The 27,053-nt window shown below is 37.4% G+C and overlaps 1 protein-coding gene across 1 annotated transcript in view; it reads left to right on the top strand.

The window, feature by feature from the left end:
- Positions 1 to 27,053, top strand: part of MAN1A2 (mannosidase alpha class 1A member 2) — a 255,679-nt gene that overhangs the window by 56,661 nt on the left and 171,965 nt on the right. The window contains exon 2 of the mRNA XM_069090237.1: positions 25,871 to 26,126. Within this exon, the coding sequence (XP_068946338.1) occupies positions 25,871 to 26,126 (256 nt within the window). The remainder of the gene's footprint in view (positions 1 to 25,870; positions 26,127 to 27,053) is intronic.

Below are 27,053 nucleotides of genomic sequence, written 5' to 3'. Positions count from 1 at the left end.
TCACCAGCTCCTCCCAGTTCAGGACTTTCTTTTCACATCAACAAGTCCATCCCACAGGTGGGATTAACAAGCTCTGGGTTTTAACACAATCAATTTGAAAACCAAGCCAATACAGGGGGAACTTTAAATGCCATTACTATCACAACCTCCCACTTGTTCTATTCTCTGCTTTGATCCCATCCCTTTTCAAAAGTGGGTGCTTTCAACTTCCCTCCCCCCCAGCCTGCCCTCCCTTCCATCATTCCCCCCTCTCATCCCCTTCCTTCCCCTCCTCTCCTGGAGGGTGAGATACCCTATTTAGTGTGTATTTCATTCCCTCCTCAAGCCAAATTCAATGGGAATAAGGTTGACCCATTCCCTTTTGCCTTCCTATTATTCCCCTCCATTGTAACTATTTTCCCTTGCCTCTTCTATATGAGATAGTTTACACCATTCTGTCTCTCCCCATCTCCTCTCATTATATTCTTCTCTCACCTCTTAATTTCACCTTTTAAGTATCATCCCTTCCTGTTAAATTGGTCCTGTGCCCTCTATCTATGTATACCTGTAAACATATATACACATTCACATATGTATTCATATGCCCATATACCCTCATATAGAGACATATATATATCTTTTTTAAAGCAATCGGGGTTAAGTAACTTGCTCAAGTTACATGGCCAGTTATTTCTGGGTGTGGTGCTAAGTATCTGAGCCTAGATTTGATCCCCAAGTCATCCTGACACTGGAACTGGTGCAGACTCTGAGGTCTCCACACGCTCTGGCAAGCTGGACACATACCCCAGGACCTCCACCCTAGACTGCAATCCAGATCCAAGAAGGTTAAAGCAAGAGTGATTTCCCCTCAGACTGGTGCTTGGTCCCCCTACACTCTGCAGGCCAGGAGCTGAAGCTGCCATGTGGAGCCGGCTGGCGTCTCAATGGGGCGAGAAGCCACACACTCCCACTTACTGGATCCCAAAATCCGGACTGCACTGACCTCTCACTTTGTCCTTTGCATCTATGTGTTGATAAATCTGGAAATGGCCACAGCTGCTGCTGATCTGGAGTCCCTCTGGCTGGCAGCTGGTTAGGCCCGCCCTGGGGTTAAAGCCTTGACTTGGGGCTGGGCTTGGCTCCCAGAGCACTATGCTGGCCGATTCCTGCCAGACTGCCGGGCTGTCCTCAGCGGGAGGTTAGCTTCTCTGTGTCATTTTGTGGGTTCTGCAGCTCCAAAGTCCCCTTTTTACATGGATTGGGGAAGGTGGAAGCTGGAGCCAGAGGGAGGTCCTGCTTCTATTCTGTCATCTTGACTCCACCCCCCATAATTTCTTATAGAACAATTAGTTCTGCTTATTTTTACCTTATTTGGAACCTTATATTCATAAATAATCCTGATGAGATATTTCTACTTTTGAATTTCCGTGAATAGCTGAATATCCAATGGATAGCAAGGAACTTTACATTTTATGTACAAGGAAAAAATTGTTCTTTGGCCTGGTTAATTGCTGTCTGTTGTTTCTGCTTGTGTTGTTTTTTCTTTTTTTTGCCTTGTGAGAGGCATTTAGCTGTTATTTGTAAAAGACCTGCTTTATCTCCAAAGAACTTATATATTTAAATTTTATGACAATGAAATGAAGTTTAAGACAGTTGTTCTTTGGTGGCTTGGACCAATTGATTGTAGGGATTGCAGATTTGATATGAGGCTAGGCTGTTGTTTCTGGTCTGTGAGCCAAAAGGAGTTGTGGCAACATTGCTTTGGGTATTTCCCCCTCTTTTTAAAATTTGCTTGTCAGCCCTTTGCTGGGATTTGATCTTTTGGCAGTTATGGCTTTTCCTTGGGCCTGGTCGCTCTCTCTGCTAGAACAGATGACATACTACTGAAACCCTACAGTTAGTTCTGTTGTGGATGTGATCGATGTTTGGGAGCTTTCCCTGACAACTGGGTGTGCTCTTTGTCTCTGTTTCTCTGAGGTCTTGTAATGTAACCAGTCTACTTCCTTTTCTGTATGAACAAGCCCTTGTTGGCATTTGTTATGCCCTTTTTTGTGGTTAAGTTATTCTTGGGAATAGGTTCTTGCAGCCCCATTCATATTTCCCATGAACGTTTCCATTGACCTATGGGTTACCTATAATTTGATGATCTGAGACTGTGGTATGTTCTGCGAGCCACAGCTTTCTAACTTCACTGAGAGATGGCTATTAAAAAAATGGTGCTTTTGTGTCAGGTAGCATCTGGATTCATTCAAAGCCCTTCATGGTTTCTGAAATGAAAGTCAGCAGGGCCCTGTTCTCTTAATCAGCTCTATTCAGCTTCTTGCCCCTCTGTTTTTTTTTTTTTTGCTTGTCCAAGGTACATTTACGGTTTAATTAAATGGGAAGCTTATTCTGCTTGCTGTAATCCAGGCAATATGAATTCTCCATCTACCTTTTTTTCTCCCAAACAGTGATTTACCAGGTTATATGATTTTTTTCCCTCTTAGATAGTTTAGTTTTGATAAAATCCCTATATAGTGTTATCTGGAAAAAGGTACCTAAGAAATCTGACCATTTATAAAAAAAAATCTCTTCTGTATGATTTGTGTAGTGTACCTGTCAGGAAAGTGATGAACAGAGCTGGTGAATATATACCATATAGCTTTCTCTTTTGTGCTTTGCTTCATACTGATCATCTGTATTATTGAACCAAGATACCCTTAGTTCTACGCATCAAGGAAATGTGTATGATTTTCATAGTGGTTGAAGGAGATATTTGTTGAAAGGAAAAACTTTAAGGCTTTGTTTTGGTCTAAGAACAGTTTTTTTTTTTTTTTGTAATTAAAAAAAAAAAAACAAACAAAGGAAGGAGGGTATTGTATTCCTTGTACCTCTGAGTCAGTTGTTTGACTAGGAAAAAGGTGGTATGATCTAGAAAATTATTTATAGAATTCTGCCTGTTCTATTGAATTTGTACATAAATTAATCTCAAATACTTTGGTGATGAGAAAGTAAACACCCTGTTAAAGTAATCAGTTTCATTTTGGAGGAGGGTTGTTTTTATGAGCATGATTTGTCCACTATACTTCCAACTTTCAAAGAAAATATTTGTGATACATAGCTATTATGGTTCCGAGTAACATATAATTCTTTGTTCTTTTTTCATTTTTCAGTTCTCAATCAATTTTTAACATTTTTTTTTTTTTGGCATTCTACCTTTGTGTTTAAGTTAGCAATAATTAGTCTAATCATTGAATTTGTTTGATGGTTCTTGTTAGGGTCTTCATTAAATTTCTCTTTTGTTTTAGTTGTATCATTTCAGTTGTTTCTGACTCTTTGTAGCCCCTTTTGGGGTTTTCTCCTCAAAGATACTAGAGTGGTTTGCCATTTCCTTCTACAGCTCATTTTACAGATGAAGAAACAGAGGCAAATAGGATTAATTGACTTGCCCAGGGACACATAGTTAGTAAGTGTCTGAGGCTGTATTTGAGCTTAGGAAGATGAGTCTTCCTGACTCCAGACCCAGCACTCTCTATTGTACCACCTACTCAGCAGATTTTGGTACGTAATGTATAATTACCTCTAAGGAAGGGTTTTTGTTGTTGTTTTTGCTTTTACTGGTGAGCACTGCTAGGCAAGATGACAAAAGTACCATGAAAGAATGTTTCTTGTTGCATTTACATAATATTATGAAAAATACTTTGACAAATCTCTTACTTCTCCAAAGAGAATTTATATAAATCCTTCACTTACTGGGCTACTTCTTTTTTATGTATTCTAGTTTTGTTTATAGCAAGATTTTCAATTTTAATATGATTAAGTTTCTTAAGTAGCATCTTAACTTACTGATCATTGATTAAGGATCTCACATTTTGTCTTTTTCTTCCATTTAACCATTGCCATTATCATAGCAGGAAGGGGTGCACAGACTAAAGCATTATTTTGTATTTTTATTTGTCTAATTTGTTGCTATGGGCAAAGAATTCCTTACCCAGTGGCCTTCCTCCTGGTGTTGAGTTGTTCCATACTTAGCAAATCTAGGCCTTGGACAGCAGACAGTCTATTAATAGAAACATGATAGCTTGGTAGAGTATGCCAGAACTTGCTGTCTTCAAATAAGGCATTAGAGTAAGATTTTTGTGGTTTTTTTTTTACCCAGCCTGAAAGTTGTAGAGACTACAGAATACTTCTTTTTGGGATGGGTTGCAATCTCTACTATAGAAGGGCATTCACACATCATTGAGATCTCACATCTATTGAAATTTGAGAAAGCAGACTGTCAGTCAGTAGATTTTTTTTCTTTTGATGAAAGACGGCTTTTCTCTTTCCCTTCCTTTTTTTGGGGAGTAATTATACTGAACTCTTTTATTTGGAACTGTCTCCTTATGATAGCTTAAAAAAATTTTTTTAAAGACCTTGGTGCTTTTAAAATTGTGTCTCCAGATTTGAACTAAGGAGGATGAGTCTTCCTGACTCCAGGCCTAGCATTCTATCCAGTGCACCATCTAGATGCCCTTTGTTTTTCATTGTTTTTCAGTCAGTTAAAAAATTTTCAATTTTATTTCCATTTGCAAATTAGAAAGTTCTGTTATGCTTCTGTACTACATACACTGGTTTTAGTTTGTAGTACATTTAAAATATAGTTTCTTACTGGAAATATGTAGACCCCAGAGAAAGAACAATCTGTGACTCATAATTTTATATGAATGACTACTGTTATTCATATAAATTTGAGTTTGAATGTTTTCTGATAACCTCAACTTTTTCAGTGTGTGAATGGGTAACTTTTTTGTATGGCTGCATTTTTTTTTTTTTACAAGCCATGCTTTTTATCCAAATTGAGTCGTAAAAATGATGAGTTTTTAATCAGTTAACTTTTTTCTCCTTTTATTGGTAGACTATTTTTGTTAGTTGTATAATATCATTAACTTGTAAAAGGTTACCATCAGTTAATGTGCATTTATTTTTTTGGGTTATTGAGACACCAAAATTTTCAGGTGATAACTGAAGTAGCAATAAAAAATTTAAGTTAAGGACTAGTTAATCTAGATGTAGAAATATTTGTATGGATTTTAAAATAAAATTGCCTTTTAGCATACAGGGAAATTTGTATTCATGACACAATATTTGTTTTCCATGCATCAGAGAAAACAAAACTTTCACTGAAAATGATAAACTTGATAGTAACATAACTCTTTCAGAAAGGAAAGGAAAAACTAATTGCTTCAGTTCTCTAGTCTTGGACAAGCCGGCAGTAGCTAATTTTTGGCTTTAAAAATTTGGGCATAGATTTAACATTAAAATAAACCTTTTTTTTTTTTTTAGGGCCAAGTGACCTTGTTTCAGGTAGGCTCTTGAAGGATGCACTGTCAAACCTGGTAAATCTTTCATAGCTGGGGGTTATGGATGATCACATTCTTTTTTTTTTTAAGCAATTGGGGTTAAGTAACTTGCTTAAGGTTACACGGCCAGGTGTTTCTGGGTGGGTTCTAAGTGTCTGAGCCAAGATTCGATCCCCAGGTCATCGCGACACTGGGGCCAGTGCTCTTACTTGCTGTGCTACCTGGCTGCCCCTGGATGATCACATTCTTACTGATGATGGTTGGAGTGGTATAGCCTGGGAAGTATGGGTGGAGGCCAAGAAAATTAGGTTTGGAAGAGAGAAAACTAACCCTGTGGTAAATCTATTTTTAAAATAGCCTTTATTTATAAATCCTTTTCAGAGCTTTATGAAAGTCTAAATAGGTTATACGTTCTTAAAGATGTAATAAGATTAGTTAAGTAAAGTTTTTTTCTCCTTTACAGAAACCATCATATAATATTGTTCTAATTATTTATATATAGTGATTCTACTTTATTAAAAAAAAAATCTTACCAGACTAGACAGAAGAAAAACTATTACTGTATTTCATTGTTTACCTTAGGGGTATGAGTTACAGTGCCTATCCACTAAGGCTCTGTCTGTCATGGTTATAATTTATGATGACTGGTTACACATTTTGACTACTTAACTAATTTCATTCTTCCTTGAGTCTTTTAAAACTTTTAAAGTACAGTCATGTGGTTCATTGACTTATCATTACTATATCTAGAAAAACTTATTTGCATTATCTTCTCAAGAGCCTTCAACCCATCTGCTTCAAAAAACAGTTTGGGAATGGAAAAAAACCCCTTTCTTCTTCACTGAATCCATAGTTTCTTTTTAAGGTTTAGCTTAGGTGCCCAGCTCCTTTTCTGATCTCCTAGTTGTCAGTGCTCCCTAAAATGCTGAATTTGGAGTCAGGAAGACCTGAATTCAAATCCTGTCGTAGATACTTAATAACTGTGAACCTGGGCCGACTCTGTGCCTCAGTTCCCTTGTCTGTAAAATTAGAGAGTTGAACTTGATTACCTTTCAAGGTCTCTTCCAACTCTAAGTCCTAAATTATTGTGTATTTATTTACCTGTTTAAATGTTGTATCTCCCCATGTAGTCCATTGTAAGTTACTTGAAGATAAGAATTATTTTTCATTTTGGAAGGGATTTCAGAAGCATACTAGAAAACCCATACTAGTTCACTCCATATTAGAAAAAGAATACCTATTAGAATATAACTAATTGATAAGTGGTCATCTGTCTTCTGATTTCAAGACCTTCAGTGATCAGGAACCTAATATCTTTTCACCTATGTATAGCTCTGATTTCACTTATATGTATATCCCACTTCACTTATGTATAACTCTGATCATTAGGAAGCTTTTCCTGATATGAAGTACAAATTTGTCTCTGTAACTTTCTGTGTTACTCTTGGTTCTGCCCTCTGAAGCCAAAATTTTTATGGAGGCCTTTTCTGATATACCCAGCTGCTACTGGCCAACCCCTTTAATCCTTCCAAATTTACTTGTTTTTTTTTTTTTTTTAAAGCAGTTGGGGTTAAGTAACTTGTTCAAGGTTACACGGCCAGTTATTTCTGGGTGTGGTGCTAAGTATCTGAGCCCGGATTCGATCCCAGGTCATCCCGACACGGGAGCCGGTGCTCTTACTTGCCAAGCCATCTGGCGGCTCCTAAGCAATTGGGGTTAAGTAACTTGCTCACGGTTACATGGCCAGGTGACAAATTTACATGTTAATGTTTTGTGTCTACTTGTATATGGCCCTGTTGCTTCCTTGTATAGACAGTAAGTTCCTTGAAGGAAGGCACTGTTTTTTGGTGGGGTGGGGTTGTTTTTTTTTTGTTTGTTTGTTTGTTTTCTGCCTAGCATTGTGACTTAGTGTGGAGTAGGTTTTTAATAAATCTTTGTTTATTGATTGATGATTGAACTGAAGTTTAATGTTCTTTTTGTGAGACAGCCCTTCAAATACTTAAAAGATAGCTATTATGTTCTCCTCCAATCCTTTCCTAGTTAGGTCAAACATCTCAGGTTCCTTCACCCAGTCTTCTGATGGGATGGACACAGGGAATTTGGCCATTTTAGTCCCCCTTATCTGGACATACTAGAGCTTTTCAATGCCCTTCCCAAATTGTGGCAGCTAGAACTGAACAGAATATTCTGTGTATTCTAACAAAGGCACAACACAGAGCACTGTCATCCCCTTGTTTCTAGCGTGGAGGATTATCACCTCCTTCCTGTGCCTCTTAGTTTAGTCCAAGGTTGGTTCAACTCTTTGTGATCACTGATTCCTTTTCTAGCTGTCCACCAACCATTTCTTTATAATCCATTTCAGAATGTTCACAGTTATACTCACTGATCTATAGTTTGCTGACTCTAATCTCTTCAGTTTTTTGAAAATTGGATCAATATTTGTTCTCTTCCATTCCTGAGGTACAACTATCATGCTCTTCAGTTTTTCAGCTATCACTGATAGTCTCTACTCTATCACATCTGTGATCACATCTGTCACTTCTTTTGGGACTTTAATTCATTAAGAGCACTCTTGTTATCTCCTCATTTATCTTGGGTATTACCTCTGTATTAACAATTTTTTGTTGTTTCTTTTCCGGTACAAAGGTTATTCTTGGCAGAGAATTGAAATGAAATAAGAATTGAAGGCTGTTTAATGATTAGCACCATGTTCTTTATACAGATCATCCATTACAGTGGTTTGCTGTGTTTGCCTTACTGTCAAAAGTACTCACTACTTAGGAGGTGAATGCACTTGAGGAATTCCCTTTTATATTGTGCTTTACTAAAGAAGATGAAGGATTTTAAGAAAGGATGGAAGAAAAAGATTCTGAACATATATTAGAATCAAAGTCAGGGTCAAAAGCTTGACAAGTAAAAGAATGAAATGGAGGGGAACAAGAGAAACTATGCTCTTCTTCACTGGAGTCATATAGTGGATATGAGGGTCTATTCCCCAAAAAGGGGGAAAGTTTTTCCCCTCCCCTCCAGAAAAGGAGGGAAGAGCCTTATATCTTAAAAATAAGCAGCAACTTCTCAGACTCTACAGAAGAAGGATTTACACATAGAGACCAACAAGCTAGGCAGACTACTGTAAGCCCTTCATATCAGTTTTTCACTGCTCCATGTAATGCCATGCACAAGCAGCTTTCCAGAAGAATGCTATTGTGAACAGCTTTTAAGGTTCTGATTACACAGTATAGTGATCACTCTATTTATTCCATAACAAATCAAAGCAAAACTTTCACAGAAAATCAAGGTACAGCAATGACAGTATTATAACTTGTCACAGAAAATCACAATATAATCACAACATAGTCTCAAAGTACAATAGTCAAAAGTCTTCCACTCATGGGACAACTAAGTTAACTCAAGTCACTTATCAGTAACAAATCATCTCAAAGTACAATAGTCACTCTTCTAGTCTTGGGGCAAAGTCTTGATTAACTCAATCAGTCACTTATTCAGCAATCAGTTATAAGTATCATACACAAATCCTTCCACCCCTTAGATCACTTGTAAACTATAATTCCATAATTACTCAGTACCCAAGGAGAGGTCTTTTCATCTTGACTTGGGGCCTGTTCTCAGATTCCCTAGATCCCCTTCCATGGTCCCAGATTCTACATGAATTCACCAGACAGTCAACCTGGGTTCAATGGCAGACAGCTTCCAGTTCCTTGACCAGCTCTCTGGGCAGGTCCTGCTCCACATTGAAGTTCACAGGGCTGGTCCATGTCAGATCCTTTACCATTTCTACTTCAGGGAATTCAACCAAGCCACAAACAAAGTCTTAGCATCCCAGTCATGCTTCCTCAGTCACCTGGGCTCCGGGCTCCGGGTTCCAGGCTCCAGACTCCTGGGATCCTGTTCAGAAGAAGCTCCACCACCACAAGTTCTCAGGAAATTCTGGCTCAGTTCTCCATTCTCTCTTCTGTAGCTGCTCTGCCACCAGATTCTGGTCTCAAGAAAATTCTGGCTGTGCCTCTCTGGGGCTTTTCTTATATACACACAGCATTAGCTTCCTGTTTCAGCCAACCCCTTCCTGTTACATCAGTAACAGGAGACAGGAGTTTATACCTTCTCTTCTGTAACAGAGGCTTGATCAGTTACTAAGCGCTAAGTGCCTGTTACTTTTGCCACCACAAAGGAATCTTCAAATTCAAAATTACATTACACTCCATCATTATTGTACCTTGGGAGAGAAATGTCCCAGTAGAAAGCTATTCAGATTTAACTTAATTTTCTCAAGTCCAATTTGGAATCTTTTAGGATAGATGTAATTAATACTTAATCTCTTTCCTTAGATTACTTCCTTAATTTCCTTCACCAATGGACAGATGAGTGGGAGCCCCCTAGATTCTCACTTCTCTTAGCTCTCATAGTTCTGACCTTACAAATAGTATGCACACAGATTCCATGTAGGTAGCCCCCAACTCACAGAAAGTTTTAATCAGGGTACATACATATAGGGACAGAGTTCTAAGATCTCATCAGAATTTTTAAATACTTTATAAATACTTTCACAGTTTTGCTTTAGCAGAACTATATTATTGGGCCTCAGAAATGTCACTGAGGGCTTGAAGGATTCACAGGCACTTTGTATATATTGCCTATAATTGTTTCTAGGAATTTATTTAACAGTAACTGATGTTCAGGCTACTACTTTCCAACTAGCCTAGTGACAGATTAAATGTTAACTTGAAGAATGTAGCCATCTTACCTATATCTACATTCCTGCATTTACTGACACTGAAAGGAAAAAATGAGTAATAATATTTATGCTGATGAGTGAGTTGTAAAAGTGTGTGGAAATGATGTGGTTAATAGATAGTTGTGTTGTCTTAGCAGAATATTTTTCTGAGAGAATTCAAAATTCAAAAAACTTTTTGAACCTTATTAGATCTGCCCAATTTATCTGATTTGCATTGGGAGAAATGATTTACCCAGAAGAAACCTAGACTGTATCTTTAGTAAATTAAATTCATCAGCAGATTTCAACCTAAAGGTAAGTTTTTTAGTGGCATAATAAAAGACTATCTCCTTGTACCTCATTAGTTCAGTATTTTATTGATGACTTTGATAAAGACATAGAAGATGCTGTGATCAAATTTTTGGATTACAGAAAACTGTAAGGGATAGCTAATTAATTTCTTCTATAATAATGTTCCAACTTTGTGGCCTAGAACGTACCAAAAGATAGTGTGAAATACTTAATACTAGAGGCCTTTAATTACTTAAAAACTATTTATTTAAAACAACAACAAACCTTACTCCTTCCCTTTGTCATCTTCCTTTTTCACTGTGTCCTCTTGTTATCACTGTGCAAGTCTAATCTTATTTCTTGCTACTTCCTTCTCCTTGGCTAGTTACTAGTCTCTGCCCCCCGAGAATTCTAGAGCCAAGTAGGCAGAGAGAATGTAAATAATTTAATGCATACTCTCTGTCTGAGAGGTTGTAGTCTGCTGATGTGGAAGCTCATTTTTTTTCTTCCATTGCCAAGTCTCAACAGGGAGTAAAGGAAAGAAACAAACCCAAGTCCTCTACCTCTGTATTTTCCTTCTCCCTCTCAGTCCTCTTCTTATTCTTGTGTGGGTCTCATACCATTCCTTGATTTCTCATTCACCTTAGCTCCCAATCTCTGTCCTCTGAGACTTCTTGAGCAAAGGAGAATAGGACACATTCCCACATTATTCATATTGTACAGTGTGAGACCCTCATCATAGGTACTACTCACTAGAGATAAAGGTAAAGTCTTGTTAATGCCAGTGATTTTTTTTTCAAGATCTTTCATGTCATCACCTTTTATATAGTCTTATGATTCTTTATGTTTCACCCTATCCTTCTGTGAAAATTAGAAAGTGAATGCCCTGTAGGTACTGCTACTATCAAGTAGTTGATCTGAGTACTATAATTTGAAACTGCTTCTTGGCGACGTTTGCAGATTCCTACTGTCCCCACCCTCCTACTACGCTTATATTATGAAATTCTCACCATTGATCTTGGGTAATGATATATTGCAATTGAATCATGTAATCAAAATTGTGGGTTATATAAAAGGTAGTAGAGAGAGTAATTTTGGGTGAAGATTGGCTTCTGTGACGGAGATAGGCCTTTGTAGCTTGAGCAAGGGATAACCAGTGGACAGCCCCTCTTCTGCTTTGACAACTTGAGAGTTTGGATCTTGAGAGTTCAAGGGGATGGTCCCTGCCACATTGTATTAACTTTTTTTGGAGTAGAAAACTTATGGGATAATATGGAAAAGAATCATAGGGGATGAGAAGGTATGGATGAATAGTTATCTATCTGCTCTATTAGAAGATGTCCTCATATTGAAGAGATCCCGTACTTATTCAGATATTTTGAAGTGCTAAAAATTACATAGCTTTACAAAATAAAAATAAACTAATGAATGTTGAACTAGGTTTGTCACTATAAACTCACAGTTTCTTTATGTATGTGGGTTTTTTTTTTTTGCCCTTTTTTTAATTTTTGGAGGGGGGAAGGCACGGCAATTGGGATTAAGTAAGTTGCCCAAGGTCATATGGTTAGTAAATGTTAAGTGTCTGAGGCCGGATTTGAACTCAGGTCTTCCTGACTCCAGGGCTGTTGCTCTATTTACTGCCTTTGTATGTGTTTTTGTATGTTGTAATCAATAGGTGCACCCTATTTTGTTGAACCCCTCCTCCCCCCCACTTATGGTCATTTTCACATAAACATTTTTATGTGTTGACTTAGTTCACAGTTATATGCAGTATTAGGGTTATATAGTATTTCATTGTTTTAATATCGTAGTTTTCTTATATTTGAATTTTTTTTCCATGTTTTACATCAAAATATAGCTGCGTATCTTTAATGATGGGATAGAAGGAATGGCTTGGGAAGATTTAGGAAGTAAAGCTTGAATCTCTCTTTTCTATAACCCAGGGTTTACTATCATCAAATGCCTATTGTCTATCAACAGTCTGTATGTGCTCTACTTCTCCATAAGTCCTTTGGGAATTTCAGCCCTTAGTCTGGAAAGCTATTTTATTTCAGTTCTCTGATGTGTCAGCTCAGTTTCCTCATCTGTATAATGAGGGATTTTGCCTTTATGGCCTCTAAAATGGATTGTTTAATTTTGTTCTTACAACAACACATTATGTATTGTGCTTTTGGTAGTTTCTTAACCTTGGGATATATTTTAGTTGGAACCAAATGTTAGTCATAGCAGTTGTCACAGGTACCTTTGTATTATTGTGGAAACTGGGCTTAACAAATTGGCTTGATAATCAAATGTATTTGTACAATTATCTGGATTCTCGAACAGTAGAAAGCCACTATAGAAGTCCTAGAAGTATTTTTCCTTTTTCTGCTGTAACTGACATAGATACCCTGTTAAATTGAATATCCTAAATACTTAAGCTCATGTAACATTTTTCTTTAGTCACAGGAGTAATGTGTTGACTGGTATGTGCATGGCAATGTTGACAGCAAGGTAGCTTCTCTGTGTCTAGAGCCCCAGGCCATGTGGAAGACCTCAGTTCAGTTCTTGCTCAGACACTTACTGGCTGTGTGACCCTAGGCATGTCACTTTACCCTGTTTGCCTCAGTTTCATCGACTGTAAAATAATAATAGTAGTATTTACTTCACAGAGTTGTAATGAAGATCAGATGAGGTGATTGTAAAACGTTTATTATAGTACCTGGATGTAAGGGTTATGGGATTTAAAGATCTTCCATGCCCCATTGGACTTGCTGACATAGCAGGAAGGGGCAGAGCAAGAGGAAGCGGAAGCCAAGCTAGAGTTCCTGCGGTGGCTAGCAGAGGCAACGGCGGCAGTGGAAGCGCGAACCCCTTTTTGAGTCAGCCAGAATTTCTGCTAAGGACCCCTGCTGAGGACTGCCAGGGGCCGGAGCTGCTGGGAGCGTGTTTCCTGGACTCTGGGTGGTTGCTGTGAGTGGGGAGAGGAGGACCTTTGCCTGAGGTAGCCTGTTCTGTTTTAAAGGCTTGAGAATGTGGGTGCTTTCTACTTTACTTGTGCCAATTTCATAACTCCTCTGATGGCTTTGACTTTCTGGTTTTGGGACTCAGTCTCTTGGTATTTTAATAAATGTTCTAGCTTATTCCCCCATATAGAAAGCCTGATATATTTTGTGATTGATAATTACATCAGCATATCTGTAATTTCCATAGGCATTGTGAATATTGCATTGCTGATACATTGGCACAGAGTGGGTGCCATTTAAATGTTAACTGCTATTATTTAAAAAACATTCCCTGATACAAGACTAGTAAGCAAGAGAAGACTTAAAAAAAATAAAGCATTGTATTAATAACACAATTCTGTTGTTAGAATAGTAAATCTGATTTAAAGAAAGAAGGAATATTAACGATCTCATCCTCATATTTACAGATGAACACACTGAGACACAGATTGGTAAAGTGATAGGTCCAGTAGAGAATAATGGTAACAAGGTCACAGTGGACCCAAGCCTTTTGACTTTACATTTGGGATTCTGGACATTTTCACTAGCTTTTATCTCCCCCTTACTCCTCATGCCTACAATTCTCTCCCTCCTTGTCCTTGCCTGTTAGCTTCGTTGGTTGCATTCAAGGCCTAGCTAAAATCTCTCCTTCTATAATGAACTTTTGTTAATGCCCCTTAATGCCAGTGTCTTCCCCCTCTCTTGATTATCTTCAGTTTATTCTGTCTACATCTCATTTATTCATAATCATTTGCATATTGTTTCCCCCATTAGTCTGTGAACTTGAGAATAGGGATTGTCGTTTATTTTCTTTGTGTCTCCAACAATTAGCACAGTGTTAGCACATGGTAGATATTTAAATACTTATTGACTGACTGGTTCTTTTGCTTTAGGATTAGTACATTGTTGAGTGGCAGTTCCAACTACTTTCTTTACATCTTACTACAAGCATAGGACTCTTCTCAAAGTTGAAAATAAATGTTTTGGTGTGACAAATTATTATTCATATCATGTGAATAATTTAAAACAGGTCTTGGCTTAATGCAATGCCTCTTTAAATTATACCACTTTTAAATAGTCCACCTTTTTCTTAAATACTCAAATCTATGATCTTGTCTCTAACAATACAGGCTACAACCTATCCAAGCCTGCCCATCTGTAATGTAATACCCAAAGAAAGGCAATTTCCCAAGGTTCAGAATACCAGCATAGGTGCTCTCCATTTTATTCAGTGACCAACCAAGAACAGAGAAGATCAAAACATGACATCATTCCAAATACAGCATTTACTAAGCGTGATTAAATAATCTCCAAGTACTACCCCACCCCAGGACCTACCAATCATTCAATCAATTACAAAATCTCTGTTTTAAATACTTCTACACCCCTAGGCTGTACCTTCATTTGGTCCACCACAAAGCACAAAAAGGTCAAAAGTTCCCCACCCCTGGATCACAATTGAATCTACCCCAGAGTTACAAGTTTAAACACAGCACTTAATACCCAAATGGAGGTCTTTTCTTCATCTTGACAGGAGGCAAGTTCTCAGCAATCTTAGTTCCTGGGGAGACAAGGCTTAGCAAGGCCACAAGATACATTGCCAGTCCCTTCATCAATCCATCCTCTGTCTGCAGAACAGTCCTAGAACCCCTGAAAACATTAGCAAAACCCTCTCCCAGGATTTCTGTAAACATACAACAAGAAAATCCTTCTTCAGGGCTTCTGAACCAACAGAAAGGTTCCCAGACCCCTGCAACAACAGCGCTGTCCTTCACCAGTGGACAAATCTGGCAAAACAACATCAAAACAGACAGACAAAGTACCAGCAAAACAGCCATGTCTCCTCAGTCCTTGGCAGCTCAGGGGGCAGGTCTCAAAAGTCCAGGGCGATTCAAAGTGGCTCTCAGCAATCCTTCTCAGTCTCTCTCTCTCTCCACGAGGTGCTGCTTCCAAAAAGTCCTTCTGCCTCTCTCTTGTCTCTCCAAATCTATGTCACCAGCTCCTCCCAGTTCAGGACTCTCTTTTCACATCAACAAGTCCATCCCACAGGTGGGATTAACAAGCTCTGGGTTTTATCACAATCAATTTGAAAAACCAAGCCAATACAGGGGAATCTTTAAATACCATTACTATCACACCATCCTACCCACCTCATCTATTTCTCTCTCCACAAGTTTGCAATAAAAGGTCGAAATCGGGTGCTAGAAGCTTTCCTCTGTTTGTTGTTTTTGTTATTGTTGTTGCCATTGCCATTTTAAAGGTACCACTTTGCACACAGACTGTCTACTGGTTATCCTTTCACACACAGAGACATACAGACTCCCTCTTGCTGGGCAATTCCTCAGATTAAAAAAAAAGTCTTTTTCCTTTTCATATGAAGTCCTGCAATGTCATTATCTGAGTTTTTGTGGCAGAGATGAGTTTTAACATTGTTCATTTGCCCTTTTTGTACCCTTGCCAGGATGGAAATAGGTTAGGATGTCAAGAATCATTAGCGATATGTTGATTTAGATTTCTTTGTATTTCTGAGTTGGTAGAAATGCGATTAAATAGAAGTAGTGACAACTTGTGGCCCTTATAAGCCCTTTTTGTTTTATGTTGTTTGCCCATCTTTCAAATTTTCAGGCTCCTGTCTAATGGTTGACTGTGTATGTCATTTATTGTGACCAGTGTGAGTCCTGAGCCATATCCCCATAGCAGCAACTTAAGTGATGCTAAGGATCCTTTTCCCCCCTTCCCCTGTTTCACATCATATCTTCAAACGACTGCTATGGTGTTTATTGTAGTATGACAAGAAATGGTCTTGACCCAATTGTAACTCTCTTAACCCACAAGAATAGAACACAAAAACCTTTTTATCTCTCTGTAATCATTTATTAAGCGCTTACTATTTGCCACATATATCATTCCTAAGACTTAGAAGCACATTAAAGGATCAGTTTGAGATTTCAGGATAATGAACAGAGACTCTTTATAAAAAGTAAACTGATTTTGGTATGTATGATAATACAAATTACATTCTTTTGCAAAACACTCAGGCAAGGCTATCTATTGGTAAGGTTCGCTTCTTCCCAAGCTAGGACAAAATACAATTCTCAGGATCTTTGGCACCTTAAGTTTGGTCAGCCAGCCATAGTCTTACTTTCAGGTCTCTTACGCTTCCAACATGTGTCTGTTTTTTGCCTCTTTCATACTGAGCTCTTAGCACAGTGCCTGCCATATATATAGTAGGCACTTAGTAAATGCTTACTTACTTGCTACATGGGAATCACCAAGCTGAATAGCCTTTTTAAGAATTTTCAAGGTACTCCAATAATTAGAATACAAAACAATGTGTGATGTTACAGTTAGCACTTAGTTTTCAGAGCAGGCATGAGATTGCAGGTAAGGGGAACAGGTTCGTGGAAGAGATATCACTTGATGGGTCTCTTGAAGGAAGTAAGATTTCAACAAGCAGAGAATTGGGAAGGAATTTTCACTGAAGGAATTAGCACAAAGATATGTATGGAAAGGAGAACTGGAATAATTCAGTATGGCTGGAGCATAGAATGCATGTGAGAAGCTGCATTAAATAAAGTGAGAAAAGTAGGTTGGAGCTATATCTTGGAGGACCTCCAAAGCTAAGGCTTGGAGTGTCTTGTAGCTTTATGAAGTGTTTTTTTGAAGAGTAACAGCAATTGAAACTGTCTCTGGTCATACCCCAATAGAGAGAATCATAGGGTTGGAGGAGAGGTTGAAGGCAGAGACCAGTCAGCTAGCTATCCTAGAAACCCTTAGATAATGATTTAATAAGACTCAGAACTAGGGTTGTGATAGTATACCATTTTTTATCACAAAGAGATAATTTCCAGGGTTCTATCACCTTATAGACATCTGTGAGTCATTGGGTAGGCATTATTTGAGGCAGGGCGGAGGGTGGGGGGAAGAATTGGGGAGCCTTGGTTTAGTAGTTTAGATTTTGTACATTTCATAGGATTTTAGAATTTAGAGCTAGGAGAGATCTTAGTGATCAATTTTGGTGGAAGAGATCTTTAGAGAAATGTTAGTAGTCTGAGCCCATTCTTTTGATTTTAACTCTAGAATCTGGAGATAGCACTTTATCCAACACTCCTTATTTTGGGTCTCTGATTTAGCCCTAGCTTGACCTTGCTAAAGTCATCATAGAATGAATAGATCTGTAGGGACAGATAGGCTTTGATTTTAATAGAGAAATCCAGAAATGAATTGTATCTTTTAAAAAAAATAATCTTTTTTTCTTTATTAATTTGTTTACTTTTAGTTTACAAGATTCAGTCCCACAATTCCTTGAGTTCCAAATTTTTACCCCTCTCTCCCCCCCCTCCCCCATGGGGGCATAAAATCAGCTATAGGATCTGCAAATACTTTCATATTACACAGTCAGATTATAAAGAAGGATTGTATTGGATGGAATGAAAAATGGGAAAGAGGAAACAAACCAAACAAGAAAAAGAAAGAAAGCAGGTAGTTTGCTTCAATCTGCATTCAGACTTTGTTCTGTCTAGTTCTTTCTCTGAATGTAGACATCTCTCTCCATTATTAGTCTTTTGGAGTTGACTTATCACCCTGCATTGCTAAGAAGAGCCTAGTCTATCAGAGTTGGTCGTCACACATACAATATGTGTCTAATTGTGTACAAATTTCCCCTGGTTCTGCTCTTCTCACTCAGCATCAGTTTGCATAAGCCTCTCCAGATAAATATGAAGTCCATCTGCTCCTCATTTCTTATAGCACAATAGTATTCCATTACATTCATATGCCACAACTTGTTTAGCCATTTCCCAGTTGATGGGCATCCCCTTAATTGAATTGTATCTTTTTTTGGGGGGGGTTAACAATCTTGCTTTTAATCAATCAAACATATCATTTACCTAGTTCAAGGGAAAAGGTCAGCACCCTGAACTTCAGAGTATACAGACAGGTTACAAGCAGAAGTTACAAGACAGTGAAACATTTCAAGCAGACAAGCCTCCAACTGTCCAACCATTATATCCATACCTAGTCAGTTACCAGAGAGGGAAGCATCAACATCTGGGTTTTTCAAAGCTGGGGGGCTCTCAATGGCTGCCCAGAGTCTCGTCTGGTCAAATCACACACCACTTCTCAAAGCGAACCCCCAATTGAATTGTATCTTTAAAGATGTACATTTTTTGTATTGTTTTGGTGTTACTTCCTAGGAATTTTTAAAAATATCCTTGGATGTATATGCTGATGTAATACCTTACTGTAAGTGATAGAGGAGTTATTGAAAAATAATAAATCATTGCTATAATTATAAAAATTTTCCATTGATTTCAAATGTGTTTTTTCTATAGACCTGCTTTATCTTTAATTTGCAGCTGCTTTTTAACTTTTAAATTTGTCAGTCTTCCCTCTAGCTCCTATGGCAAGATACAAATGCATTTAAATAAGTCACTGTGCAGACTTTTGTAGATGGTATTACAAGATTTGTTTAATTCATTTCTTTGTATCATCTGGTGTTGTGTAATCTAAAACCTGTAGAAACTTTCAACTTGTGGTTGAGCAGGAAAGCAACATTTGGGGCATGTAAATACAGTTTTTGCATTTTCAAATTTTAAAAATGACTTGAATGCAGTTAGAATAACCATTTTTATTTTAATTTTTACAGTCAAACCTTGAACATAGGAAAGAATATAGCCAAATTCAAAATTAATTATTTCTTTACTCTGAGGCCTCTTTACATTTAAATATTGTGTTTGAAAATCTTTAATTTGCTATCTTGTTTGTAATTGTTAACTTTTCCTGCTATATTTATGGAATTTTGATTATGCAAATATGGGTTAGCTTATATTCTCTATCTGCAAACTGAGTTGAACTATAATTCAAATAGCAAAACTTTTAATAGGACAAATTTTAAAATGAAATAAGAGAAAATAAAATAGTAGAATAATTTTCTTCCTGCTTCCATACTACTTCATTTTCTCTATGTGTATCTCTGGTTTACCCACAGCCTTTCTCCCTCTCTTTTCTCCTCCCCCCCCCCCCCGAAAAAAAAAAAACGTCACAGTGGGAGAGTGAATATTTCCTGGATAGCACAGTGCCTTGTACCTAATAAATGATTAGTGCTGATTGTGTAATTACATTAAATTGAACTGTGTTCCTAGGATAACCTTGTACATGGAACACTTCACAGTTGCATCACTGCCTTTCCCCTCTGCCTCTGAAGCTTACTTTGCTTCTTTTCCTTCTGAGACTTCTTCCTTAAATGGAGTCTTTTTACTCTTTTCTGACATTGCCTCTGCTAACACTGCTTGGAGTCACTGTGGGTGGTTATTGATCAGTACGTTTCTAGTTCTTTTAGTGAGGTCCTGTGTGGATCCTTTTTTTCAGTTTCATTTTACTATTCCCCCTATTCTCCCCTCTTTCTCCCTGAGTGCCCCTCCTCCCTGAACACCTCATAACATTGTCTTGCCCCTGGGGCATGAAAATAAACCTTGGAATTTGGATAAGAAGGTGCTTTGCCACTTTGGAGCTGGCAGAGTAGAATCTCTCTCATTGCTGTAGCTATGGTAAAGGTCTGGATATTTTACCTATAGATTGTTACAAGATGGAGAATTTAAATTAAATGTATATAATAAAAAAAGGAGTTGAATGGTCTTAAGGGATATTTCATTCTGGCTATTGAAAGAACATAAAGAATTATTCCTGCTTTGCTATATGGTTCACTTTTTTTTTTGGAGGGGCAGTTGGGGTTAAGTGACTTGCCCAAGGTCATGCAACTGGAAAGTGTTAAGTGTCTGAGGTCATATTTGAACTTGGGGCCTCCAGACTCCAGGGCTGGGGATTCACTGCACCACCTAGCTGCCCCAATGGTTCACTTTTCTAGTATGTAGGTATTGAGTATCTGATACAACTTCTTTCATGGACAGTGCTGGGTGAACAAATATCAATTCTCATTCTCAGTTTTTCTTTTTAAAAAAATTCTAATCAGCCTTTAAATAGGCTTTTTAAATAATAAAAAAAATTAATTACTTTTAGTTTACAACATTCAGTTCCACAATCCCTTGAGTTTCAAATTTTCTTCCCCCCCCCAATGGCCACATGCAATCAAATATAGGATCTACAGATACCTTCACGTTAAACATTAGTCAGTTTGTAAAGAAGGATTATAACTAATGGAGTGAACAATGAGAGAGGAAAGAAAACAAAACAAGAAAAAGAGAAAGGGCAAATAGCTTGCTACAATCTGCATTCAGACTCTGTAGTTCTTTCTCTGGATGAGTCTTTCTCATGAGTCTTTTGGAATTGTCTTATACCTTGCATTTGCTGAGAGGAGCCTGGTCTTTCAAAGTTAGTTGTCACACAATGTTGCTGTTATTATGTGCAGTGTTCTCCTGGTTCTGCTCATTTCACTCAGCATATGTAAGTCTTTCCAGGTTTTTCTGAAATCTCTTTGTTCATCATTTCTTATAGCACAATAGTATTCCATTACATTCATATACCACAACTTGTTCAGCCATTCCCCAGTTGATGGGCATCCCCTTGATTTCAAGTTCCTTGCCACCACAAAAAGAGTTGCTATAAATATTTTGGTACATATGGGTTCCTTTCCCACTTATATGATCTCTTTGGGATATAGTCCTAGAAGTGGTATTGCTTGGTCAAAGGGTATGCATGCACTTATTTATAGCCCTTTGGGCATAGTTCCAGATTGTTTTCCAGAATGGTTGAATTAGTTCACAGTTCCACCAACAATGCATCAGTGTTCCAATTTTTCTACATCCTCTCCAGCATTTATCATTTTTCTGTTTTGTCATTTTAAAATAGGCTTCTGTCTTAACCACAGAGATGAGTAGTATAGGTAATTTCTTTACAGTATTTAGTTCATTTTATTTAAGTATTAAAGTAATTCCCTTTGTTGAGGTCTCATGGTGGGTTGTTATTGACCCTGGATTTTCAAAGGCCCTGCCAACAGAATATAAGTTTGGGCAGGTTTTGTCAAGCATCGAAGGCTTTATATGTAGGTTAAATGATGGACATTTAACACACTAGGGACTGGCCTAGTTGAATTTGGAGACACGATTCCCTGAAGTTTAGTCTTCAGATTACATTTTTTTTTTTCATCATAGAAATTTATGAAGGTTTCTAGTAAAGTGCAAAGCAGGGAAGAGTATCCACATTGATTTATATATTGTTGAAGTATGTAATATACTTGTAAAAGAATCTAAGATATCTACATGTATGTAGATATTTTGAATTTTTAGGAGAAACTTTAGGTTCCTTAAAGTGATTTAGGAAACATCCTATCTAAGCAACATTTTTATACTTTTTCTGTTAGATGGGTTATTTCCAAGAGAAAAATCTATAGATTTATGAATATTATCTGTTTAGGTTGATTTTCGTTAATCTTGAAAAAGATTTTCTGAAAAAAGATTTCTGAAAAGAGCCTGACATTTTTTTCACCTTTTCCCCTATTGCTGGCGTTCTTTTTTATTTTTTTCCTATGGGCTTTTTAGAACTGATTGTAGTAGTGAATTTTTCCTCTGAGATAACAATTTGTCCCAGGCTTTTTACATCCGAATTATTGAATATTGTTCTAATTTCTCTCTTTGCTTCTTGTCTATCCCTGTTCTAGTCTGTCTAGTAAAAGGTTCTTGCTAAGTTGTTTTTTCACTTGTTTCCAGCTCTTCATGACCCCTTTTGGGGTTTTCTTGGCAGAAATACTGGAGTGGTTTGCCATTTCTTTACCAAGGCAACTATAGGGTTAAGTGACTTATCCAGGATCAAATTGCTACTAAGTGTCTGAGTGTCTTGAGCTCTACTCTGCCATGTAACTGTCCCCATCTAAAGCTATTATAATACTGTAATATATAGTAGATTATCTAGTATAATACTGGCAGACTGTTATATAAATATGACTTTTAACATGTGATTTCACTATTTTGCAACCTTTTACTAACTTTCTTTGCTTGTTTGATGAAACTGTTAACACTGAAGGCCTACTATAAACTGGCCACACCCATATTCTCTCTTCAGCCTTTAATCATGTGTTAAAATATATATGGAAAATTTTTTTGTAAACCATACAATTTCAATGGCAATTTCTACCTTTGTGTTGTTATTATTACTACTTCTTATACCATATCAACACCTCTTGAGTTCAGGCTCTCATCACCTTTCTCCTGGACTAATGTAATAGCTTCCTAGTTGGTCCCTCTGCATTCATCTTTTCTCACCTCTTCAGTCTGTCCAAGCCAAATTGATATTTCAAAAGCACACAAGTCTAACTGTGTCTCTCCTCTGCTCAAGAAGTTCCAATGGGTTCCCTTTACTTTTAGGTTAAGATAAAAACCCCTCTGACATTTACAGTTCATCAAAATCTGTCTTCTGTCTGCTTTCCTAGACTAAACTCACTTTTTTCTTTTTTTTTGGCCTTTAGATACTAAATGGCCCAGTCAAAATGGCCTTCTAGCTATTTCTTCCATAGAATATTTCATCTCCTATTTCTGTGTCTTTTGCATAGTCTATCCCCCCATCCCTCAGTTGAACTCTCATACTTCTGTCTCTTGGATATCTGCCCCCCAACAATCAAATCAATTGGCTCCTCTTTCAAGAGGGCTTTCTTTCTTTTTCCAGTTGTTATTCTCTCTTCTCCTCTCATCACCTATTATCAATAAATCAGTCAATATGTGTTATGAGTTGTGCTAAGCTTTGGTGATAGTTCTAGCTGTCAAAGGTCAAATTCTGTTGAGGCAGATAGCTCTCTATATACAAAAGAGACACAAAGTGATTGGGAGCACTATCAGTGGAGAGCAGAAAAGTCTTCATGTAGAAGGTCATGCTTGAGCTAGCCTTGAACAAATGAGCAAATCTGAGAGGCAAAAGATGAACATCGAGGACTTTTCAGGCAAGAGGAGCATCCATGGAAGGGCCATAGAAATGCCATATGGAGTGTTCTGAATAAGGAACAATATGGCAGCCAGCTTGACTGGGGCCCAGAGTATTTGAAGATTAGTAGTAGGCAGTAAGGTTAGAAAGGTAGGTTGAAGCCAGATTGCGAAATGCATTTGAAATGCCAGATAATATATATTTGATTCTCTAGATAATAGGGAAATAACATGGTTGGACTTGTGCTTTAGGAATTTCACTTGGACTTCTGTATAGAAGATGGATTGGAGTGGAGTTCTCACTCCACGTGAGGAAGGGAGATCAATTTTAGAACCTTATGGCAATAGTCCTGGTGAGAGGGAGAAGGGCCTGAACTAGGGTGATTGCTGTATGAGTGGTGAGAAGAGGACAAATTTGAGAGATGAGATAGAAATGAGAAGATTTAGGAACTGATTGGATATATGGGGTGAATGAGACTGAGGTGTAAAGAATGACACTAAGGTTGTGAACCTGGGTGACTGGAAGGGTTGGTGGTGCCATTGGTAGAAATAGGGAAGTTTAAGTGAATGGTAACATTTTGCGGAAAAGAGGATGTGTTTTGTTTTAGATGTGTGGAGGTTGAGATATCTACAGGAGAACTAGTTCAAAATGTTCTCTTAGGGTAGTTGGTGTGGTGTGACTGGTAAGGCCATCAAATGAGAGCATATAGAAAGAGAATAGAGGAGGTCCTGAGATAGAGCCTTTAAGTACGCTCATAGTTAGGTGGTAAAATCTAGATAATAGAGGGTCTACCAAAGAAGACTGAGGAGAGGGGTCAGACAGGAGGAGAGCCAAAAGGGAGCTGTATCATGAAAACCTAGAGATGAAAGAGGATCTAGTTGGATAAGCGTTACCAACAGAATCAAATGTTAACAAAGAAGTTGAAAAAAGGCTTATTAGATTAGACAATTTAAGAAATCACTGGTAACCGTATAATATGATGTCAGATTTTCCTACTTTTTTTTGTTCTATCTCATTTTTCTGCATGTATCTTATTAAATTCTATGGGACTATAAGACTAAAGGAGAGGGCTGTGACTTTGATAATTTTATTCAGTGTCTAGCATTAAATTCAAAACAGATTTTATGCACAGACATATTCTTACTGTGAAAGTTGATCTGATATTTGGTGTTATTTTATGGGTTTGGATTTAGTAGAATAGCATTTCATTGGCCATTTACTTTCTTCTCGACATTATTCTTTTCACTTACCTTGTATGATACCATGGGTCAGTTGGTTCGGATTTATATAAGTATAAACGACTGAGTCCCTATTATAGGACATGATCTAGATATTCATTAATTGTTAACTTTTGGAACTAATACTTAAATACTTCAAAAGTTCTGTTATTTCATTAAGATATGGGTACATCCTCCATGTTTGGGAATAAAAATTAGTTTACCATTAGAGTTAATTGCAAAAAGATTTTAATTTGCATTTCTATGGATGACACCACCATTTTTCCAATCACTTGAATTTTTATAAACTCATTGTTATTCTCGACTTTGTTCACCTCATAGATCCAGTCAATTGCCAAATCTTGTCCATTTTACCTCCTCACCACCTTTTTTTATCTGTTTCTTATTTGTGTACTGTCTACTGTCTTAGTTCAGAATCTTATCATCAAATCTCTCCCAGACATTGCAAGAGCTTCCTGATTGGTCTTTCAGCTTTGTGTCTTTTCTCTCTCCTGACCTCCCTGTGACTGCCAAAATGGTACTCCTATAACACCGGGGTGGCCATATATTACCTCAATAGCTTGTTCAAGAAGCTTTATTGGATCTCTGCCTTCTAGGAGCAGCCCAGGCTCCTCTTTTTGGCATTCAAATGCCTTTACAACCCACCTCCAACTTATCTTTCAAAGCTTATTTTATGTTACTCTCCTTAATGCATTCTTGAGCCCAGCCAAACTGGCCTTCTGATGTGACATTGCCGGCTTCTGTCCCCCATGCCTGGGAAACTCTCTGTCCTCACCTCTGTTTCTTGCAATACCTAGCTTCCTTAAAAATGCTGCTCCTCCTATATGAGCCTTTCCTGAAGCAGTGATATCTGAACCACCCTCCCTCAGTTATTTTGTATCTATTTTCTATGCACTTAACGTGTTTCCTATTATGGAAAGAAAGTTTTCTGAGGGTAGGTGCTATTTCATCTTGTCTTTGGATCCCTTCTACCTTAGCACTTAGTAGGTATTTATTATTGATTAAGATCCATAGTGCTTTATGATGTGAACAGACATAATTTCTCATGCAGCTATTTGTATTGTGTCTCCTTGCCCTGAATTATTTCTCTCTCTTTTCTCTTCTTTTGTTCTCTTAATCTTTACCTCTCTCATCATATTTCTACATTGGTCCTGCTTTGCTAGTTGTCATGGTTGGTCTCTGCTTGTTTCCTTTCTCATATTCCCTTCTGTATTTCCCCTTGTGCTCTCTGGGTTCTTTGGCTCTCATGGTCATTTTGCTAACAGTACATATATGTTTTGATGTCCAAGAATTTTTAAGTCTCTTGCTAATGAATTGCTTCTTCAATCTATTGGAAGAATCAAAAACAGTCAACGTAAGATGGTGGAATAGCCAGATCACTATTAAAAAGATTTAAGTTCTTTTTAGGAAGTCAGCTTCTGATCAAGTGTTTTTTTTTTTTCTCTCCTTATTTCCCAGGGAAGAAGAGGAACGTCTGAGAAATAAAATTCGTGCTGATCATGAGCGAGCTCTAGAAGAGGCAAAAGAAAAACTAAAGAAGTCTAGAGAGACAATACAAGCAGAGATTGAAACAGAAAAAAATAAGGTAGCCCAGGAGATAAAGAAGAAAGAAACCAAGCCACTGCCACCAGTCCCTTTACCAAACCTCATAGGAATAAATGGTGGAGAACCAGAAGATGAAGACACCAGAGAAAAGAGGGAAAAAATTAAGGAGGTAAAGAGTTGAAATTTATACTGGGGAATTGGTTGGGATATGTATTTTGTACATTTTTGGATCAGCACTGTTTATGACTTTGTGTGGTATGTCCTTGTTTGGAGGGAATCCTCTAAGTTCTTCATTAGTCTTATTCTCTTTTTTTATCACTCTTGGGTAATTGTAAATAGGATTGTTTCTTTTAATATTAATAGTAATATGGTAGATATTGTGTTTTTATTGCTTGTGGTCCTTCTCATATTATTAACTTGTCTTATGTCACTGTCATTCAGAAAACTTGTGTTTAATGGCTATCCAAAATTCATTTCTTGTCATTGTTTATTTGAGTATTTATTAAATCTTTAATTGTATATGACTTTAAAGATACTATATAAAGTAATGATTTAGACATGGCATCCAAGTGATTATAATTTGAAACATTTATCTACCAAACCCCTCTTCTTTTCCTTCATTTTGTCGTGGTGGTGACCCTAGTTTGTTAAACACAGTTGAACATAAGCCCTAGCAATTCCTGTGAAGTGGAAAGACTTAGAATATGAACTTCTGCTTTCTGAGGACCACCTTAGCTAAATTCAGACAAGCTTGTACACACTTTGGCTATAAGATAATACTTTTTTTCCCACAATTACTTTGAAAGAATGTCTATCAAGTTATAGAGTAGTTGAAGTCTGTAGTGGTAGAAAGAATATCATGTTATAATAATATAATATGTGTCCTTCACATACATACACACACACACATACCTCATTTATTTATTTTTATTTATTTACTATTAGTTTATAACATTCAGTTCCACAAATTTTTGAGTTCCAAATTTTCTCCACCACCCTTTCCCCCCCTCACCTCCCCCATGGCAGCATGCAGTGTGCCATGGTTCTACATATTCTACATACATGGTTCTACATATCACATTAAACATTAATCAAG

This window comes from Petaurus breviceps, unplaced genomic scaffold (genome assembly GCF_028583685.1).
Source record: "Petaurus breviceps papuanus isolate PSGF00001 unplaced genomic scaffold, PetGlider_PUasm1.0 186, whole genome shotgun sequence".
Taxonomy (NCBI): Eukaryota; Metazoa; Chordata; class Mammalia; order Diprotodontia; family Petauridae; genus Petaurus; species Petaurus breviceps.
The sequence above is the reverse complement of the archived record's forward strand: the minus strand, read 5'-3'. Positions and strand labels throughout refer to the sequence as shown.